General features: G+C 35.8%; 2 protein-coding genes across 3 annotated transcripts; both read left to right on the top strand.

The window, feature by feature from the left end:
- Positions 1-1,136: 1,136 nt before the first annotated feature.
- LOC111607831 (bcl-2-like protein 13) lies at positions 1,137-7,397 on the top strand. The gene is made up of 2 exons (XM_023330042.1): positions 1,137-1,467; positions 5,479-7,397. Exon 2 carries the CDS (start codon positions 5,626-5,628, stop codon positions 6,280-6,282), a length of 657 nt encoding a protein of 218 aa, XP_023185810.1. The 5' UTR covers positions 1,137-1,467; positions 5,479-5,625; the 3' UTR covers positions 6,283-7,397.
- An 8,274-nt stretch (positions 7,398-15,671) lies between these two features.
- Positions 15,672-18,087, top strand: LOC102220993 (transcription factor Spi-C). Of its 2 annotated transcripts, none has more exons than XM_014474851.2 (5): positions 15,672-15,769; positions 15,865-15,952; positions 16,034-16,155; positions 16,236-16,341; positions 17,152-18,087. In XM_014474851.2, exons 1-5 carry the CDS (start codon positions 15,701-15,703, stop codon positions 17,628-17,630), a joined length of 864 nt encoding a protein of 287 aa, XP_014330337.1. In that variant the 5' UTR covers positions 15,672-15,700; the 3' UTR covers positions 17,631-18,087. The 2 variants fall into 2 exon arrangements, with proteins under 2 accessions (XP_014330337.1, XP_023185809.1); XM_023330041.1 differs by having other exon boundaries at positions 15,675-15,769; positions 16,239-16,341.
- The last annotated feature ends 615 nt before the right edge of the window (positions 18,088-18,702 follow it).

Genomic DNA, 18,702 nt, shown 5'->3' with positions numbered 1-18,702 from the left:
AGTTAAAATTACAACTGAAAGGATGTAGTACAAAGATCATGTGAATAGAAATAATCTCTCTAGATTTTTGAACAAGCTATTTAAAACGATTTAACGCCATTAGTCTATACATGTGCTCCATGTGAATCAACTACGCTACACATGTAAATAAATAATTACAGTGTTTTAAATTTTATGTTTGTAGCTTCAAATCACTCCTATTTTGCTATTATAAAAATTATTGTAATTTTGTCTTGCTTGCAACAATTATTTGTGAGTTAAAACATGTAGATTTATATATTTTCTGTAAAAAAAAACTTAAACAAATGAAAGCCATAATTTTTACTATGAATAAATGCTTATTTATTTAGCATTTTAATACCTGAGTAACAGCAGTATTTTATAAGAGTGTGTTATTAAACAAACGTTTACACATCTTATGGATAACCACAATCTTTACTGCATAACTGACCAGGTTTGAATTCATTAAGATGTAATCAAATAAAATTGTTTAATTTTCAACAGGGAGGTGACTAGATATAAGAAACTGATGGGTGTCAGGTGTGAGAAGCTGAACTCAATGAATTTATCTCCAAGTCATTCAAGATTGAAGTTTTATTTCATTTGTTTTATTTGTACTTGCTTGATATTGGAAAAATATTCAAATGAAGTTGCAATAATTATTTCACCTACACATTCCCAGTCTTTGTATTATTTAGTACACATTTACTTCACTGAGTTAAACAGAGGAAGTTGCAAACAAAGAGGAAGTGCAAAGCAGAGGATTATAAAACAAAGGACGGATATAAACTTAGGATATAAAAATATGATTACATGCGGTGAATTTGTCCGAAGACGGATTGTTTTACAGAAGAAGAGAAACAAAGTTGGTTGTCTCAGAAAATGATCAAACTAAAAATCTGCAAGACAAAATCTTCACGGCAAACCTGAGGTTTTTTCCCCGTGCTGCCAGCAGGGAGAGCTAGAAGCTGGAAACTTTAGCTTTAGAAATAGCTCCTCTCCGTGTCTGACATGCATTTTCCGCTCATGCCACAGTGTCACCAGCACCTGCTGTGCTCTCTAATCTGTTTGGACAGCCAGCGTAAAACTCCAGAGATTGTTTACCTGAGTGAAGCACAGAGATCCGCTGACCTCTTTACAGGCCACAAAAACAAAGGTTAAACTTTGATTAAACATTAAGAGTCATTTTTTACTAGATTTTCACTGATTACCGTCAAAACTTTCTCAGTTGGGATGATCAGCAAAGTCAAGATTGACTCCTCTGCTGCCAACTGTTATGTCATGGATTTGTGAGGTGGGTGGGTGAGAGAGAGGGAGAGACACTTGTGGACAGCGTGTCCACCTTGTTGTTCCCTTTCCAGCACCAGAATGCATTTCTGCTGATCTGCTGACCTGTGGCTTTGTCTCTGAATGCACATCACACTCTGACCTGCTCCTCATCTAGCAACTCTTCCACAGAGGACAGAGGTACTCCTGCTTTTCTTATAAATCCTGTTTGAGTTGCATCAAATATTGATGACTTGTTCTGTCCAGAGTTAAACTGATGTTTGTTTTGGATGATTATCATGTTTGCAGCCATGGTTCAACAAAAACGTGAAGCAAAAAGGGAATTCTTTTCTCTTGACATTGAAAGCTGTCCTTCTCCAACCTGTGTTGGCTGCATGTTAGCATAGAAAGCTCGGCCTAAATCTCATTATTTAACCCCTCGTAATCTGCTGTTGATGTAAAGGACCAGTTGGAAACCACATTCCCATGTGGGACAGTAAATAAAGATCCGTTTCTGAGCTGGTAGACGTGGATGAGGTTTGTTTTCTGACTAACTTTACTGTTTAGATCAGGCCAGTTGCTGCTACAATCTGCACAGGCCTGCAGGGCTAAAAACCCTCACAGTTAAATTTCCCGCTTAAAGTCATTACAAGTAAAGGTACAATAAACTTTCTTGAATTAATGAAACACATATGATCTTTGATCTTCATGTTCTCACTAATTAATCTATTAAAGTCTGAGAAATCTTTATAAAAACAACAAAACGCTGTTGGAGGACAGAAAATTATGTTTCCCTTTGAGACGATAAGAATGAAATACGTCATGTGCTGAAAGAAATGGCAGCAAAAATATTTCTTTTGGACACATTTATTTCAAAAACCTTCATAATTTTAAATTTGAGACTTTAAATTGTATTGTTGTTGTTTAGAAAGAGCAACAAGGCAACATCATTGCTACTTATTAAAATAAATATTTATGAAAAACAAAATATTGAGACAGTAAAATATTGGAAAATTAGTACACAGGATCTTTATATATTTAAAATTTTGTATGTTTTATGGAAATTTAAGGTATATATCAGCATGTTAGAGGTTATTTCAGTATGAACTCAGTTTGTCAGTCAGTATTTCACATTTTTATACAAATACACAAGGTGGAAAACAGACCAGATTTGAAAGTACAAATTAAATATTTTAGCACCAAAATGTTTTGTAGAAATGGGTAACTTAGCAAACAAATTCTTTCAATTGAACAAGAATCATAAATATTTTAACCTAATTTTTGTCTGAACTCCATTCAATTAAGTTTAGTTCAGCTTAATTCAGCTCTGTTTTGCTCATGTAAATTTGATTTACTTCATTTTAGCCCGTTTGCATGAATATAATGCATTAAAACGTCAAACTGAATTAAAACAGATATATAATTAAAATTTGTATTGTTTATTTCAAACATGTAAATAAATAAAGAAAATAAAGAAATCGAGACAACAGATTTACATATTCAAAAAGTTTCAGATCCCATTCAGTTCAAACTTTATTTCAGCTGAATTCAGCTGTAATTCATAATTTTTTTATTTAACCTTGAATGTTATTTGTACTCAATTCAGTTTTGTTTTAAGTTCAACCACTTTTTATTTAATTCTACATACATTTGATTAAATTCAGTTTAACTCATAAATGTCTGTTCAAACAAATGGAGTCGAACTAAATTACGTTTTTAACTTACTGCACAATTCAACTGCAGTCAAACTGCAGTTTGAATTTATTTGTTTTAGCTCAATTTGGATCGAGTTGGATTGAATCCTATTGTAGCTAAATAAACTTAAGCTTAATAAAATGTGCCTCAGTTCAACTCAATTATCTTCAACTAAATTTAAATTCAGTTCAGTTCAATCTAAGTTTAAACTGAACTAAATTGATTTATTTTCATTGAAATCAATTCAGCTTGAACAGAATTTATTTTAACTTAGAATGAAGTTTGAACTGAATCAATATAGTGAACACAGCACCTAAACATAGTCAGATGTAAATTAAACTGAAACAAACTGTGTCAAAGCTCAAACCTTAATTCAATTCAGCTTCATCTGAACTAATTGTCAGTTTTATTTAGTCTGTCTGGGGTTATGCCACTTCAGTTTAATTCAATGTGATGTTTTAGAAAAGTTAAATTAAAATTTACCGGCTCCAAAGCCAGACAGGGCTCTGAAGATCAGCAGTGAATACGATACAATATTATAGTGACCACAGAGCATTACAAATATCTATTCTGGGATTGGCATGAAGAGGACGAGTTACGGTAATCAAAGTTGTGACACAAGAAGGTCAACATGTGACCTAACGGAACGTCTCCGAAGGATTCATGAAAAGACGACGTTTGATTTCATACCCATGAATAAAAAGCTACGTTTTCAGGTTACATGTGAATGCAAAGTCAGTACTTTAAATCTGTTGTGCTGCCGTTATATCGCTACTTTCCAAGCTGCAGCGCTTCCATTTTTGATTGACAGACAGACATGTATACGGCACCTAAACATAGTAAGATATGCAAGGCTAAAGATAGCAACACAGAGGAGCAAGTGAGCAATTTTTTCCAGAGGCTGATGTCAACGAGAAAGCAGACAACAATCGCATGCGATTAACTTTGTCTGGAAAAACTGGATAACTTCGGTGCCTTTATAAAAACATACAGTGTGTATAAAACAATATTCATGCTTTGTCACATTAAAACCACAAACTTCACTTTATGGCAACAAACCAACCGAAAAGAAACTGTGAAGAAAGTTTTTCGTAATTAAAAATCTGTGCTGTGCATGATCACTTTTGCACAAGCCCAGTTTTTCAATTTTTTAAGTGTTGTGACAGATTCTCATTTAGGTCCAGGTCTCTACTTTGAATAGGCCATAGATCTGCAACATGCAGCTCCAGAGCAACAAGTGACTCTTTGGACTTTAATGGCTCTTAATAAGTTTGGTTAAAATTATGTACACAGATATAATAATAAATGCATTTTTAGTAGTTTTTTCTTGTAATACTTGTGATTTTTTTATTTTCTTACATCATTTTCCATCCAACAGAAAAAAACAATCCATGCTGCTTTTGCAACATTATATGTTTATTTTTATTTTAAATCCTAAAAATAGAAGTAAAATGATGGTTCCTTAAAAATGACACTACATATTTTGTTTTACAAAAGATATTTATCTAAAATTATAGGTTGTCTTTTTTCAAAAAGGCATGTGGCATTTGCAGGTCTAACTGAATCTTTTGGTTGTAAAAGTTGGAGAGCCTTGGACTAGGCCATTCTAACACAAGAATATGCTTGGATCTGAACAAAGTTTAATCGGGTTTGAATTAGGGATGCAAGTTACTGATTTATTAGTTAAAGTTGACTGATTTTATCGATCAACTAACAATTAACTGATAAGAAGCCATTTTCTTAAAACATAAATTTTATCTTGTATGTCTTTAAATAACAAAGGGCTTTGTTTTTCATAATATGGTGGACGTATTTATAAAATATAAAAAAACAGGAATTTCTTAAGTTATTTCCCCATGATTAGAGACGTTTATATAAGTACCGTCTCTGGTTATTCTTTATTGAACGTTAGAACGTCGCTCAAAAAGTTCAGTAACTCACAACAGCCCTCAAAATAAACCTTGCTTATTGGTATGTTGTTGCTGTTATTGGTTTTTTTATCGATCGTGTTACAATTTTTCTTGATTATCCTCTGATTTTCTGGAATATGTTCCTCGCCTTCGTAGCAAGTCAGTAATTTTTGAATGAGAAGTTGACGCAGCTACGTTATGCAGCTACTGAATGAGCGCTGGTCATGTGATAAATTAAGGAGATTGTCGAGTATTTATATTTTAAAACAACTTAAGGAGTCTGTCAAGTGTTTATCTTCCTAAACAAAACTGCATAAAGTGCATTTTATATACTACACCAGACTGGACCATTTATCTTTTCTGTTTTGGTTTGGCCACCATCTTTAATTTTGTATCAATTGCTAGGGATGACCAGCGGCTCCCTCTGCTGGACAGTGGCCAAACTACAACACTAAAAGAAAGTAAAGAACGTTATTAGTTAATCGAATTGAATTAACTTTAATTTAATAAACAATTAATTGACAATTAAGTGGATTAATTGTTTCCATCCCCAGTTTGAATGCTTTTGAAAGGAATCGTCTCACCTCTGATCTGTGCTTGTTTGCAGCAGCCAGCCTTCATTCTGGAGGGAAAGGTCCCAGTCGAGCCCAGCAGGGGGGATGGAGGCAGCAGTCCGGCCTCTCTGCCTCTGACCCAGGCAGAGAGTTCTGGACCTTGGCACAGCGAGAGTCTGCTGGCAGAGTCCTGGTCCACGATGGGCGACATGGACCCCGAGGACACCAAGAGCCTCGACAGCAACGACGGGCCCGTTTTAGCCGGAGACGAGAACCACTCCTCCAACTCCGACATGGTGCACCTGGAGCGGGAGGAGGTGGAGATGCTGGAGGAGACCCAGGGGAGGAGATGGAGAGAGGAGGACGAGGATGAGGACCTGCAAGCAAGCGTTCTGAGCATGCTCAGTGTTGAGAGGGAGCTGGCGGAGCCGGACCTCCAAGCTCCGGAGGCGAAGGAGCTGCTGGTGTCTGTGGAGGAACCTCATGCAGAGTTCAGGCACGTTGTTCCCCCGATGGCGCTGCCTCTGCTGCCCATTCTCAAACTGGATCCCCCCTCCACGACGACCACACCAGTCCCTTCAACCACAGTCTCTGAAGTGGACGAGCATTATTCCACGCTGGGCCTCCATCCTCCATCCATCCTGCCGCCAAAGGCTCCAGAGCTTCAAACAGAAGAGAGTTCAGAAGCTAAATTCTCACAGATTCCCCTTCAGGATGATGGAGAACATTCAGTTAAAGCAGCCGCTGCACCTAAGACCAAATCTCTGAGCTCCTCTGAGCTTCTGTTTGGAGGCGCTGCGCTAGTGGCTTTCGTAGGAGTGGTGGCTTATGGAGCTGTAGTCTACTGCAAAAAGTAGAAAAACGCATTTTGACCTGTGTCTTTTCAGTTCTCATATGTATTCCTGCTGAATTATTCCCATTTCCTTTCTGAATTCTGCAGTCAAATTAGATTTTGTAGAAGAATGTAACGCTACCTCGGCTCACAGAAGCCTTTTTTCTGTTTAATCTATGAAAAAACTGACAAATGAAATTGAAATCCGGTTGATTCATGTTTGGAAAAGCATTTATCAGCACCAGAGAGCAGCATATAGATAAAAATGAAGACAACCAGCACATTTCTCTAAATGTCATACATCTTGCAATGTGTTTGTTCATGTTTTTTTTCTGTTTCTAGAGCACGTGTCAAACTCGACACATGCTCCACAGCTTATTATGCCTCAAGTTACATCAATCTTTCCTTCAAGTTTTTCACGATTCAACGGCTGTGGAAATTTACGCTAAATAAACAAATCCCTGCTAATGTATAATTGTGAGTTTATTGCAAATTTTTTCGCAAAAAATTGTCAAAAATTTGGTGTTAAGTGATGCTAACTCCCACTTCCGGGGGACAGTATTTCATACTTTTACTCCACTAATGCCTCGGCCTTACTTGAACTCAAGTTACAGTCCGTGATTGATTTGGCGAGTAATTAAAAGTCACATTTAACGTCATACATAACCACAAATATTGCAAAATCATATTATATACCCACAAAAACAATCGTGAAATCTTGGAGGGACTAATCGATGTGAAAAGATGCTCAATTTGATTTAATCTGAATCCAGAGACAGCTGTTATTGATGATGTTAATGGCTTTTATCAAACCATTCTGGCACAACTGGCCCTTTAAGAATATTCATGATTTTTATAAGGAACAAAATCAAAATGAGTTTGACACCACTGATCTGGACATCATGAATTCAACATGTTTTCCCTTTTTTAATCTGATTACAGCTAATGTGTAGCATGTGGTGAATGTTATAACATGTAAATCTCTTGGGTTTACAAACAGCTGCTTACAAAATTATCATACCCATTAAAACATTTTTACATTCTGCTTTGTGCCTTACTGGGATAATAACACAACATGCAACAACAAAGCAGACCCACACTGGTAACATTTCATACTAATAAAAATCATAAAAAGTGAAATCAGGCTGAATTTTTAACAATCTTCTTTTTCTACTTGATTTTCCTAAACAAAAGCCAGTGCAACCGGTTTTAAAAGGAAATCCCCTCGCTAGTAAACAGAGTCCACTTGTGTCATTCAATCTCTGAATGAATTCATCATATTTAGAGAACAAACAGGAACACAGAGAGATCAGAGAGAAAGTTGTGGAGATGTTTAAAGCAGGATTAGGTAATCAAATCCCCAAAGTTTGAGGTCATCATGTACAAAAGTTTATAGGACATGGATGCATTTCTATTAAAATGCTTAGAATTAATACAAATATTTTAATTATAGCAAAAAGCAATAGACATATAAACATTTAACTAGCAGAGATTTTTAAATCCTGTCGTCTGCACCATGTGAATTCACCATAAGCAGTAAAATCCCACCTCATGGCAGAAACCTATAATTTAGATAGTAATCTTTCTACTTCAGAGTTTTACTGCAGCTTTGTGTGTTGGTTCAATGAACAATTGTTATCCAAATCCTCAGGTAGGAAACCACTGGAACAGATAACCAAATGTGTGTGAAGCTCATGGTGTCAGAGCAGGAAATTCAAAATACTCGATTTAAGTGTTGAGGAGATGCAGATTTACACACAAACTAAGAGAGAAAATTTAGATTTTTTGATGCAAAACGAATACAATTATGATAATTTATTAGAAAACCTGGAAAAACTAGTAGCTGGTGTCATTTCTTTATAGTTTATGTAGTTCCAATGTCTGTTTTTCTTTGTTTTCACCCATTTTCTGTCCAATACACTTAATACCATGATACAGTTTGTGCAGTACCTTAAATATGTTATAAGAAAATTTTTTTGTTAAATTGATCTCTTAATATTTACCCCCTTCATCTATATAAACCTCCAACCAGACATCTTTACCAGCAGCCAATGTTAAATTACATCTTCAGGTACTTTTATCATAAACACTACATTGTTTTTCTTAGTTCACTCTGTGTATTACCAAAGCTAATACAATTTGACATAAAATAAAATTTTAGCTGCTGCTCTTTGTGCTTTTATCTCTTTAAGACAAGACAGTTTCTCTTTCTTAACCTTTGGGGAAACAGGTTAGAATAATGATACAAATGGAGAATACAAAAAAAAAGAGCAGCTGGACCTTCAGATTATTTATTAGCATTTGGAAAGATTGTTTACTTGTGTGGTACAACACATGCTGGATCTGATTTCTGCTAAATAACGTGACTGCCACATATTATTTTTCTATTCTAGGTATTTGTTACGACCTGAAACATTATCTTTTGCCCTCCATTTCTCCACTTCTCTTTTCAGCCAGTTTGTAAAAATGATGGGCTTGTAGTGTTCTAGTCAAAGTCTGGACTTAAATTAAGTAAAGATGCTGGTGTGTGACTTTGAACAAACTCTCCAATGTGGCAACATTAAAATAAACTTGCAAATGAAGAGAACTAAATTTCTACAAAGTGAAGTAAAATACTAGTTTTAGAGTGAAATTATTTTTTAAAATGGGACTAGATTGATTTGGGTAAATGTTTTCCCTTAATAAAATTAATTATAATTTAAGAACAGCATCTTGTAGTTTACCTGTTTATGTTTGTTTGAAACTAAAAATTGATTGATAAACTGAGACATTTAAGTTTATTGAAAAACAAAGAATGGAAGAAATCTGAATATCACAAAAAAGCTGCTCACAGACAATGACTACCAGTTGGTTTTAGCTATCAAATGATCAACATAAAGCACTAAATCTTCAATGTATGTGTGATATAAAAATGAAAAAGGGATGTAGAACTTTCCTAGTATTACAACAACTAGATAACAAGGTCAGGAAAAAGTTTTAATTAAAACAAAATAGCGAGGGAGAGGGCAGTAGGTCAGTTATGCTAGCTTGACTTTGACAACCGTAACATGCAGATGTGCTGTGGAATTTGGTGTGCAGTTAAAAAATAAAAAAAGCCGTGTTTTTTAATGTTGAATCCTCATACACATGTTGTCAGTCAGTTGCTATGGCAACGAGTCTGTGGGCGTGTGTGTGTGTGTGTGTGTGTGTAGAGTAGGCGACACAGAGAAGGCAAAAAAATAAGTTTTGAGTTGCTCTTCAAGGTTTTTTCTGCATTATTTTTCACTTTGCTGTGTGGAGCTGCACTGAATTAATAATACCAACATCTCCAGGTTTCATTTTGATAACGGATTTGTTCCACAGCGGCAATGTGGCTGCAAAACAAATCATCTTTTTTGCCCTTCAGCATTGTGCGAAATTTCCAATATGTCTATATAACAGAAAACCTGTGAAGATTAAGGATTCTTGTACTGGAAGAAGGGGATTAAAACCATTCATTAACCAAAATTTATCCAACTACTGACGTTAAAATGCTACATTTTATTTACTAAATACAGGCAATTCAAATAAACTCTAGAAAAATGACAAGAAATGGTGTCAAACTGCTGATACTTTCTGCGCTCTGAACTTAAACTATAAGCAATAGTGTAGCAAAAAAACATAAACACACACCGGAGCAACCTGGTTATCAGTTGTTCTCTGGTGTATTCATCCAGGACACGCTGATCTCCTAGATAATGATTACAACTCTGTGGTTACACCAGCTTTCAGCCTACTAGACTGATTACACATGAATGGCTTTGACACTTCTTGATTTTCATCGAGTGCCAGTAAATAAAGAAGAACAATAGGGCTGACTGTGCTGCGGTTTGCCTGCCGCACCCACACCGCAGCCAACATGCACGCAGTTATTGAAATGAGAAAGGGAAGGGAAGTGCTTCTTTGTTTGGAGATACAGCTGCAAATTAAACACAAACATGATAGTCCTCTTTGAAAATGGTTCATGCCAAACTGATGTTCCACTAAAACAGGACAAAAATGTGCTTTCACTATATGTGGCTTTTTAAAGGTAAATGAAAAAAGCTAATTATACTTCTATATAATTAAGCAGAGTGACTTTTTTTATTCACCATTTGATTTAAACAATTAAGTTACTGAATAATTTCTAGTCATAAAATGTAATAGAATAGCAGGTCGATCAATCACTGATAAAGAAAAGCATGACCACAGCATGATGCTGCCAACACCATGAGGAGGGTGTTCATTTTGTCAACATCTGTCCAGGTCACCTTCTTATTTAAGAGATTTAAATCAACACAAACTAGTAGATAATTTTATAGTGGAAAGTAAGCAAAGTCTTTTTGGGTATAGACTTTGACTAGGTCAAGGGTCGGCAACCCAAAATGTTGAAAGAGCCATATTGGACCAAAAAGACAAAAAATAAATCTGTCTGGAGCTGCAAAAAAATGAAAGCCTTAAATAAGGCTTATAATGAAGGCAAACAGGCTTCAAGTGTTTACATTAGCCTATTATCAAAACGACTAAGTGTATATATAATTAGTATTCATGATTAAATGTTTATTTTCCTTGCAGTGCGTCCTGGACGGAATGACGCACCACGTGACTCTGTTGTACGATGTTGCTTTAAGTTTACCTTCCGTTACAATATTAATGTATTTTGTTTCATTGCATTGATAAAATTTAAAAAATACAATAAAGAAATCAGATTTTTGATGTCATTTTTATTATGAAGATCAACAGGGGAAGGGTCATTTTTTCCTTTAGGAACTCGGAAAATCTGCTCCCAAATGCAGTTTGCATAACGACGATCGCTCTTTGTAAATAATCACGTTAAGTGTGTGATCGAACAAACAACAAAACGGAACGTGCAGTTGTGGAAAAAACTATTACCAAGCACTGTTCAGGTAAAATCACTCAATCAGGTTTATTTATGAATTGTGCACAATTCAGAGAGCCCGTCAATAGTGAAGCAAGTCTGGATGAAAAGCTCTGCCAGGCAGAGACAACACATGAGTTTTATACCAAGGATAAAGGCTCCAAAACGAGGGACGAGACAGTCTGGTTCAAAGGCAGCTGTGGAAAACAACTCCCAACCTTCTACATGTAACCCAAATGGTTATATATTGGTAGGACTATACAGGGACTTAGAATAAACACATGGCAATACAACTAGCAGATGTGACCTTATTGTAATTTTCCACTTCAGTGCATAACGTGCCGCTTATCTGGGCAACAAACGGAGAGCAATAAAACGCAACCTGCAGGTATAATATAAAGCAGTTGCCTTTTGAAAAAGTATATAAAATTAAATTAATACAGTTTAAGTTTGATTTCTGTGCAAATGCCAAGCAAGTCAGTGCAATGGTAAAACATAGCAGAATCCTCTCCTCTTTTGACACGCAACCTTTTGACCTGAGCAACAAAACACAATAATATAGCTAAGTGTCATTCTAAATATATATAGACAATCAATTTCTAATCAATTTCTAAAAACAAACACTTTGTTACTAAATATATGTGCCTATATGGCAGGATTGTGTTCTTACGTGTTTAATGTGACTTCTGTTTATCACTGGACAGCTTCTCAACATCAGGCTTGTAAGATGTAACTTTAAACTTGACGCAGCAGCTAATGTAGCGCCTTCCCTGGAAATGTCTTTCCACATTACCGTATTTTTCAGACTACAATCCGCTACTTTTCCCCACGCTTTGGACCATGCGGCTTATTGCCTGGTGCGGCTTTTATATGACGTTTCCAGTTTTTTTCAAAAACATTTGTAGGTGCAGCTTATATTAAGGTGCGCTCTATAGTCCAAAAAGTACGGTACTCTTTTTGTTATTTGACAACTTCTTGCTACAGAGCAAACATTCAGGTAATCCTTCCACATTGGCAATGAATGCAAATGATCCGGTCCATGAATTGTAGAATCTCTCCTCGGCTATTTTTCTCTTTTGCTATCCATGGCCCACCACAAACCCGTCGGTTTGTTTACAACCTGCCTCACCCTGCCCAGCTGAAAGAAACATCACAGGCTATGACGCAAATCTTTGTTGACAGAAATGTTGAAATTTAATATTTATTCTACACACTTTTATAGCATTGGAAAACATTAAGAATGATTATGTCATGTTTGTCCTCCTACAGAAACCATATTAAAACAAAACATATATTTCCCACCCCAATCTTTTTCCATTTTCAAACATTTTTGAAAAAGCTCCTGAGAGCCACTAGGGCGGCACTAAAGAGCCGCATGCGGCTTCAGAGCCGCGGGTTGCCGACCCCTGACCTAGGCCATTCTAACACATGAATATGCTTTGATACTAATCATTCCACTGCAACTCTCTCTTGTTTTACTTAATTTCTGCATTTTACCTCTGATTAACTTCCTTGTTCCTAAAGAAAACCCATCACCACAGCATGATGCTGTCACCACCATGTTTCACTCTTTGCATAAAGGACAAAATTTACATCTATATTCTTTTTTTATCTCATCTGACCAGATCACCTTCTGTCATGTGTTTGCTGTGTCCCTTACTGGGACAAACCACTAGATGCGACTGTATTTCAGCAATTAATACCCGTAAAAGAATTTCCTTTTACAAGTTCGCCGTGTTTAATGAGCTGTGGCGACTAGCAGATGGGATTGTCCCTGCTCTTATTTTACTTAATTTCATCAGTGACTCTTTTTACATCTTTTGGCATTTCATAAAGACCAAATTTGTGGTGCTTAGTTATTGTCCAGCTTTAGAAATATTACATGTGACATGGTGTGTCATTAAGGGGATTTAACCCTTTACTAACTGCTTGCTGTTGTAGTTTTTTTTTATAACCTAACAATCTTTTTTTAATTAAACTGTATGTCAATCTTATGATTACAATTCATTTTGAGAACAATTTATTGTCATTGTACGACAACTTTGTTATCATAACAACTTTATTTTTCTAATTTTATTGTTTTTATTCTTTTATTTATATAATCCGTCATATATGATTAATCGCTGGCAAATATTTATAGTTATAGAAAAAACAAAGAGTATATATTCTGCTTCAAAGGGGCTTAGAAAGGAAAATGGCACACAAGTGCTAATAATCAACACACATTCTTAATCAATAATCTGTAACTATGGCAACCTCTGTAGAAGTAAGAGTTAGGCATTTTCCTGCTCTGGACAATGAAGTCCACCAACCCACAAAGAAACATCCAAAGAAGCATAAAAAGCTCAGAAAAAGAATCGACAGCAAATCTAATTTAAACTGCCAAAGACCCAAACTCTTCAGCTGATCTACAACAAAAGGTCAAGGTGGCCCAGTCAAAGTCCAGATCTAAAACTGAGTGTTACAGAGGAGCAGGGCCTCAAAACAGTTAATGAATGTCGACAAAATGAACTGTTGCTGAAGCATTCTGTGTTTACAGACTTTGACTTGATGATTTCATCTCTGGAGGAAATGACGTCATCTCATGTTTCCTCTTACAAAACATCATATGGGACACATCTCTACCAGCAACTAATGTACAGAGGAAGTAGCACAAATAACTGTAAACAAATGCTGGTTTGCATAAAAATGTAGAAAAACACAGCAAATTTATGAAACAATGTTCTTAAAACTGATTTTTTTTTTTCAAAAAAAGGTGTGAACTTCTGAATTTTTCTTTTTTTTAGGTAAGTGGGATATTTGAACAATGGCTAGTAGCTGCACAAATAGTTATAAATAAATGCCTTTTTACATAAAAAGGCAGTAAATTTATAAAGCAGAGTTCTTAAAACAATTTTTTTGCTAAACTGTTGTGAAATTCGTGACTATTTCTGAGAAAAATAAATTATTTGAACAACAGAGTATAATATATCAACCTAATAGGAGGATTTGCATAAATAGCTATAAATAAAATATTTTTTGTATAAAAATGAATCAATGTATTACAAATGTACTAAACAATGTTCTTAAAACTAAAGTATTTTTGGAAAAAAGGTGTGAAATTATGGATTTCTTTTAGACAAACTGGATATTTGAACAGTGGGTTATATAATATTATTCAAATTGAACAAGTAGTTATAAATATAAAACACAGCAAATTTCTAAAATGTTCTCAAAAGAAAGGTTTTTGCAAACAAAGTGTAACATTTAGGGTTATTTTTTAGTTGAGTAGCACATCTGAACAATAGATTATACACGTTTTCAATAAAAGGAGTTGCATAAAAAGCTTTAAATAAATGCTTTTTTTCATAAAAAGGCAGTAAAATACAGCAAAATCAAGTAAAGGTTTTTTGCAAAAAATGTTTGAAATTCAGTATTATTTTTTAGATAAGTGGGATATTTGCACAAAAAGTTGTATAATATTAAAGAAAGTAACCAAACATCAGTTTCAGCTGCAGGCCGACAGCTTGTGGTCTCTAATTTATGGAGCTTCACCCTGAATGGGAGCAGGGAAAGATGGAGTGGGAGAGGGGGAAAAGGTTTGTGGTTCTTTGTTTTTATCAGCCTGCTGCACCGGCAGGAAACACACGTCTAAATACACACTCACACACACACACACGCCTGCATGCTTCCAGACAACATGGTCATTTCCTGTGATACTGTGTATTTATTGCTTGAAATTAACAGAAAAACCAGCTTAAAGAGTGAAAATCTTAATATTTATTAATGTAAATCCCTTCACATTCTTGTAAAGTCATGTAGGGAAAGCTGATTATGTAACCTTTTATTCACACATTAATCCATGCATGTCCAACTCTTTTGTCTGAGCGGTGTGTGCCGCGAAGCGCTCCGGGCCGAAAGGGGAACTTCAGGAACGAGTCAGTTGATATTTAAAACTGGAGCGGAGAGATAAATTAACTTCTCAAAAAAAGGACTGTTTATTTGAACAGCAGGGCGGACTCTGTTGGGCAAAGAAAGACACGAGTCGGCCCTGCAGTAGCCAGCGGAGCATTAACCATTAACTTATACAATCACGACCAGAAGTGTTTATAGTGTTGGGGCAAATAGGGTGTTAAATTGGTCTTGACTTTTATTGCCTCATTTTCGGCCTAAGCGCTGCAGTTTGATGTCGAAAGCAGTTTTTTGTGTAAAATAAAGCTGATAACTGAAAGTGAAAAATCCACACATTTGAAAGAAACTCAAGAAAATATGAGAAATTCAACCCTTAACCTGCAGCTTTAAACGCAGATGTGTATATTAGATATACGTCAAGCGCCCAGTATGCAAATTCTTTGGTCAGGCTGCAAATTGGTGGTATTCCTGGCTTAAGTTTGCACAGAAAAGAACTTTTTGTTGTTTGTAGATTGTGATCTTGGCAATCCTGTGGGGGAGAGATTTGCTCAGCATTATCTGTGCTACCAGGAAAGAAGAAGTGTGCGACATTAACGCATTTAAATTGACCTGCCACTCTGCCTATTAATGTGGCGGAGGTGCTGGAGTTCTGCATAGGTATATATACCTGTGCAAGATGTGTACCTGCACCATTATTAGGACAGAAATGGCCTCCTCTGAGGGAAACACTCCGGCCTATAAGATGGTGAGTTGTAAGAATCCTTTACATACGCAACCAGGATGGTCATTTACTAAACTTTTTTCTATTTAAAGCCTGATTTCTCTGGGGTTTTTTTCCAGACGTCTTTAGACCCTGATATCAACCAACACTTTCAGGATGCAATAGATGTGATCCAACAGCATTCACACAATGCATACTACGATCCAGGTACGTCCCGTCTCTTTTTTTATCTCAAGAGATAAAAAACATGTTCAATGAATACAATTTTTAATTTTATTTATCTTCTAGAGTGCAAATATTTCGAGACGCTGAGCAGCCAGCCGTCGTCTCTGCAGGTTCAGATGTCCTACCACGTCTTCGCACACCAATCTGACATCCCAGCTGTAGGCTACAACTGGAGCGAAATGCCTGTAAGTGTTGCAAAGCACCTGCTTTTTGTAAAATGATGAACTTCAGTCTTAATTTTAACATTAAATCTTGAATCTCTTAGCAGCACTCCTGGCCTCAGGCCATCCCCGACGTCTCGTTGAGCCACTCGGTACAGAATGATTCGCCGCATTTCTGCCCCATCCTCCCACCGCAGAGGAACAGCAAAGGTGATTTCATGTTCAGGCTTTTAATCTGCAAAAACACAAAATCCTACCAAAGATTTTGTCACCTTCCTAAAATGTTTTAGGCAAAAAAAATGAATGCTTTTTTTGGACTAAATCATCTTTTGGAATGAAAGAAGTAGTGATTTTTTCTTTTTCCAAAATCACTTTAGGCGATTATTTTAGAAAGGTGGCATTTTTTCTTCTAGTTTCTAATGCAAACATCTTTGCACAAAACTAACTTACAAGTAACTTTTAAGCAAGATATAGGAGCTTGTTCAATGTAAAATAAATAAATAATTAATTAAATAATCCCTTAAAATTGATTTTAGAAAAAGTTCTATTTCCACTGGTTGATTATTTACCTTAAAATAAGACATTTTTTCCATGTTATAAATTCAATAATCTGGAATTAGAACTTTTTCATCAATTTTAAGGAATTATTTATTTAAATCTTATTGAAAAGTAACTTCTCAGTCAGTTTTGTCTTATTTCAAGCATACTAACCTTCGAGAACCTTTTCAGCAAGAAATATGAGCTTGTTTTAAGTCAATAATTCCTTAATATTGAAGAACAAGTACTAGTTTCATAAACTGCCAATGGAACTAGAACTTTTTCATCAATATTAAGGAATTATTAACTTAAAACAAGCTCCTATATCTTACTGGAAAGCTATTTTTAATTTAGTTTTGTCTTTTTTTAAGTGTACTAAGTTACATGAACTAGAAACTGTTAAGATTTAGCGTTTTTGCAGTGTAAGAGAGCAACTTTTGATGTTTAATCAGCACTAAAGAGGTGTAAAATCCATGTTGGCAGGACGTAAGAAGCTCAGGTTGTACGAGTATCTCCATGAAGCCCTGAACGACCCCAGCATGGGCGACTCGATACAGTGGACGGACAGCAGCAGCGGTACGTTTCACTTCATCTCCAAGAACAAAGAGAAGCTGGCTGAGTGCTGGGGCCAGCGCAAGGGCAACCGCAAGACCATGACCTACCAGAAGATGGCAAGAGCCCTGAGAAACTACAGCCGCACCGGCGAGATTGTCAAAGTGCGCCGCAAGCTCACCTACCAGTTCAACCCGGACATCCTGCACAGGCTCGGCTCGGTGCAGGTACCCATGCACCTGCAGGGCCCGTCTGTGCAGGACGACGCCCACAGTCGGCAGGAAAGCTCGTCCGAGCAGAGCTATCCCGGGTCGGCGGCGGACTGGCACGGCTGGTACGGACACTACCAGCTTCAGGAAGATTACGACCTGGCGGCGAGCTTCATCTCACACAGCTCAGCCAAACTGTGAGCCGACAGGCAGCAGATCCTGAAAACGTTTCTCGTTTGGAGGGACTCTTTAAAAGACTCTCGTCTGCATGTTGCATCTAAATGTTCTGTGGATGGTCAGCTAAAAGAAGCACGCGATGTGGTCCAGTTATTTCAGCAGTTTCTGTAAATAATCTGTAAATATTGTCAAAAATGATGTTGAAATTGAAGTAGATTATGTTCTCGTTTTGATATGCATCCTTATTTTGAAGCCTTTTTTATCTGAGCTATTTTGGTTCTACATGAAGAAACACATTTTTCTCTCAAAACTGTTTTGATAACTGTATATTTTATATGATATGTTGTTTATTTCCACAGTTATACTAATTTAATAGTGGAAAACAGCTCTGTTCATGCAAGTTATTGAACACTGTAAAGCATACATTGTATTATTATTGAGCTGACCTTTTAAAATTTCCAGTGGCATTTAATAAAATCACCTAACATGAGATCAGATAAAGAGATTATCTATAGATCTCCTGCAGGGCATCAAACCATCACTGTTAAACAATAAAAATAAGCTTTACATCTATATAATTTGAACTCTAAAGGTTTAATCCTTATTGAAAACTTTTTAAAATATTTAAAAATATTAAATGTTAGGCCTAAAATATCTAAAAGTGGGAAAAAATATATTAGAATTCGACCATTTATTAGGAAGCTGATTTATTTGTAACAATGATTTGTTGATGAAAACATTTATTTTAATTGTTTCAATAAATGTTTTACATTTGGGGAAAAAAAACGGCATCCCTATTCTTTCTTTCTGACTTTATTTCTAAACTTCTCATTCGTAATGAATTATTACAAAAGCCACACAGAGTAAATAAAAACTCAAACACATCCTGAGGAAAAGTATCTAATTTGACAATTAAGCTATTTAAGCTTTAATTCCTGTTGAATGTCTTTAAAATTATATTGAAATATGTTTGAAAATATGACTACTTTAGCCAAAAATACATAAAGGTGGAATAAATATCACCATTTATTTTGAAGTTGATTTATTTGTAAAAAAACCAACTTGCTAATAAAAACATGTATTTTAAATGTTTTAA

Source organism: Xiphophorus maculatus, unplaced genomic scaffold, assembly GCF_002775205.1.
Source record: "Xiphophorus maculatus strain JP 163 A unplaced genomic scaffold, X_maculatus-5.0-male Unplaced_Scaffold_BN000156F, whole genome shotgun sequence".
NCBI classification, from domain to species: domain Eukaryota; kingdom Metazoa; phylum Chordata; class Actinopteri; order Cyprinodontiformes; family Poeciliidae; genus Xiphophorus; species Xiphophorus maculatus.
The sequence above is the reverse complement of the archived record's forward strand: the minus strand, read 5'-3'. Positions and strand labels throughout refer to the sequence as shown.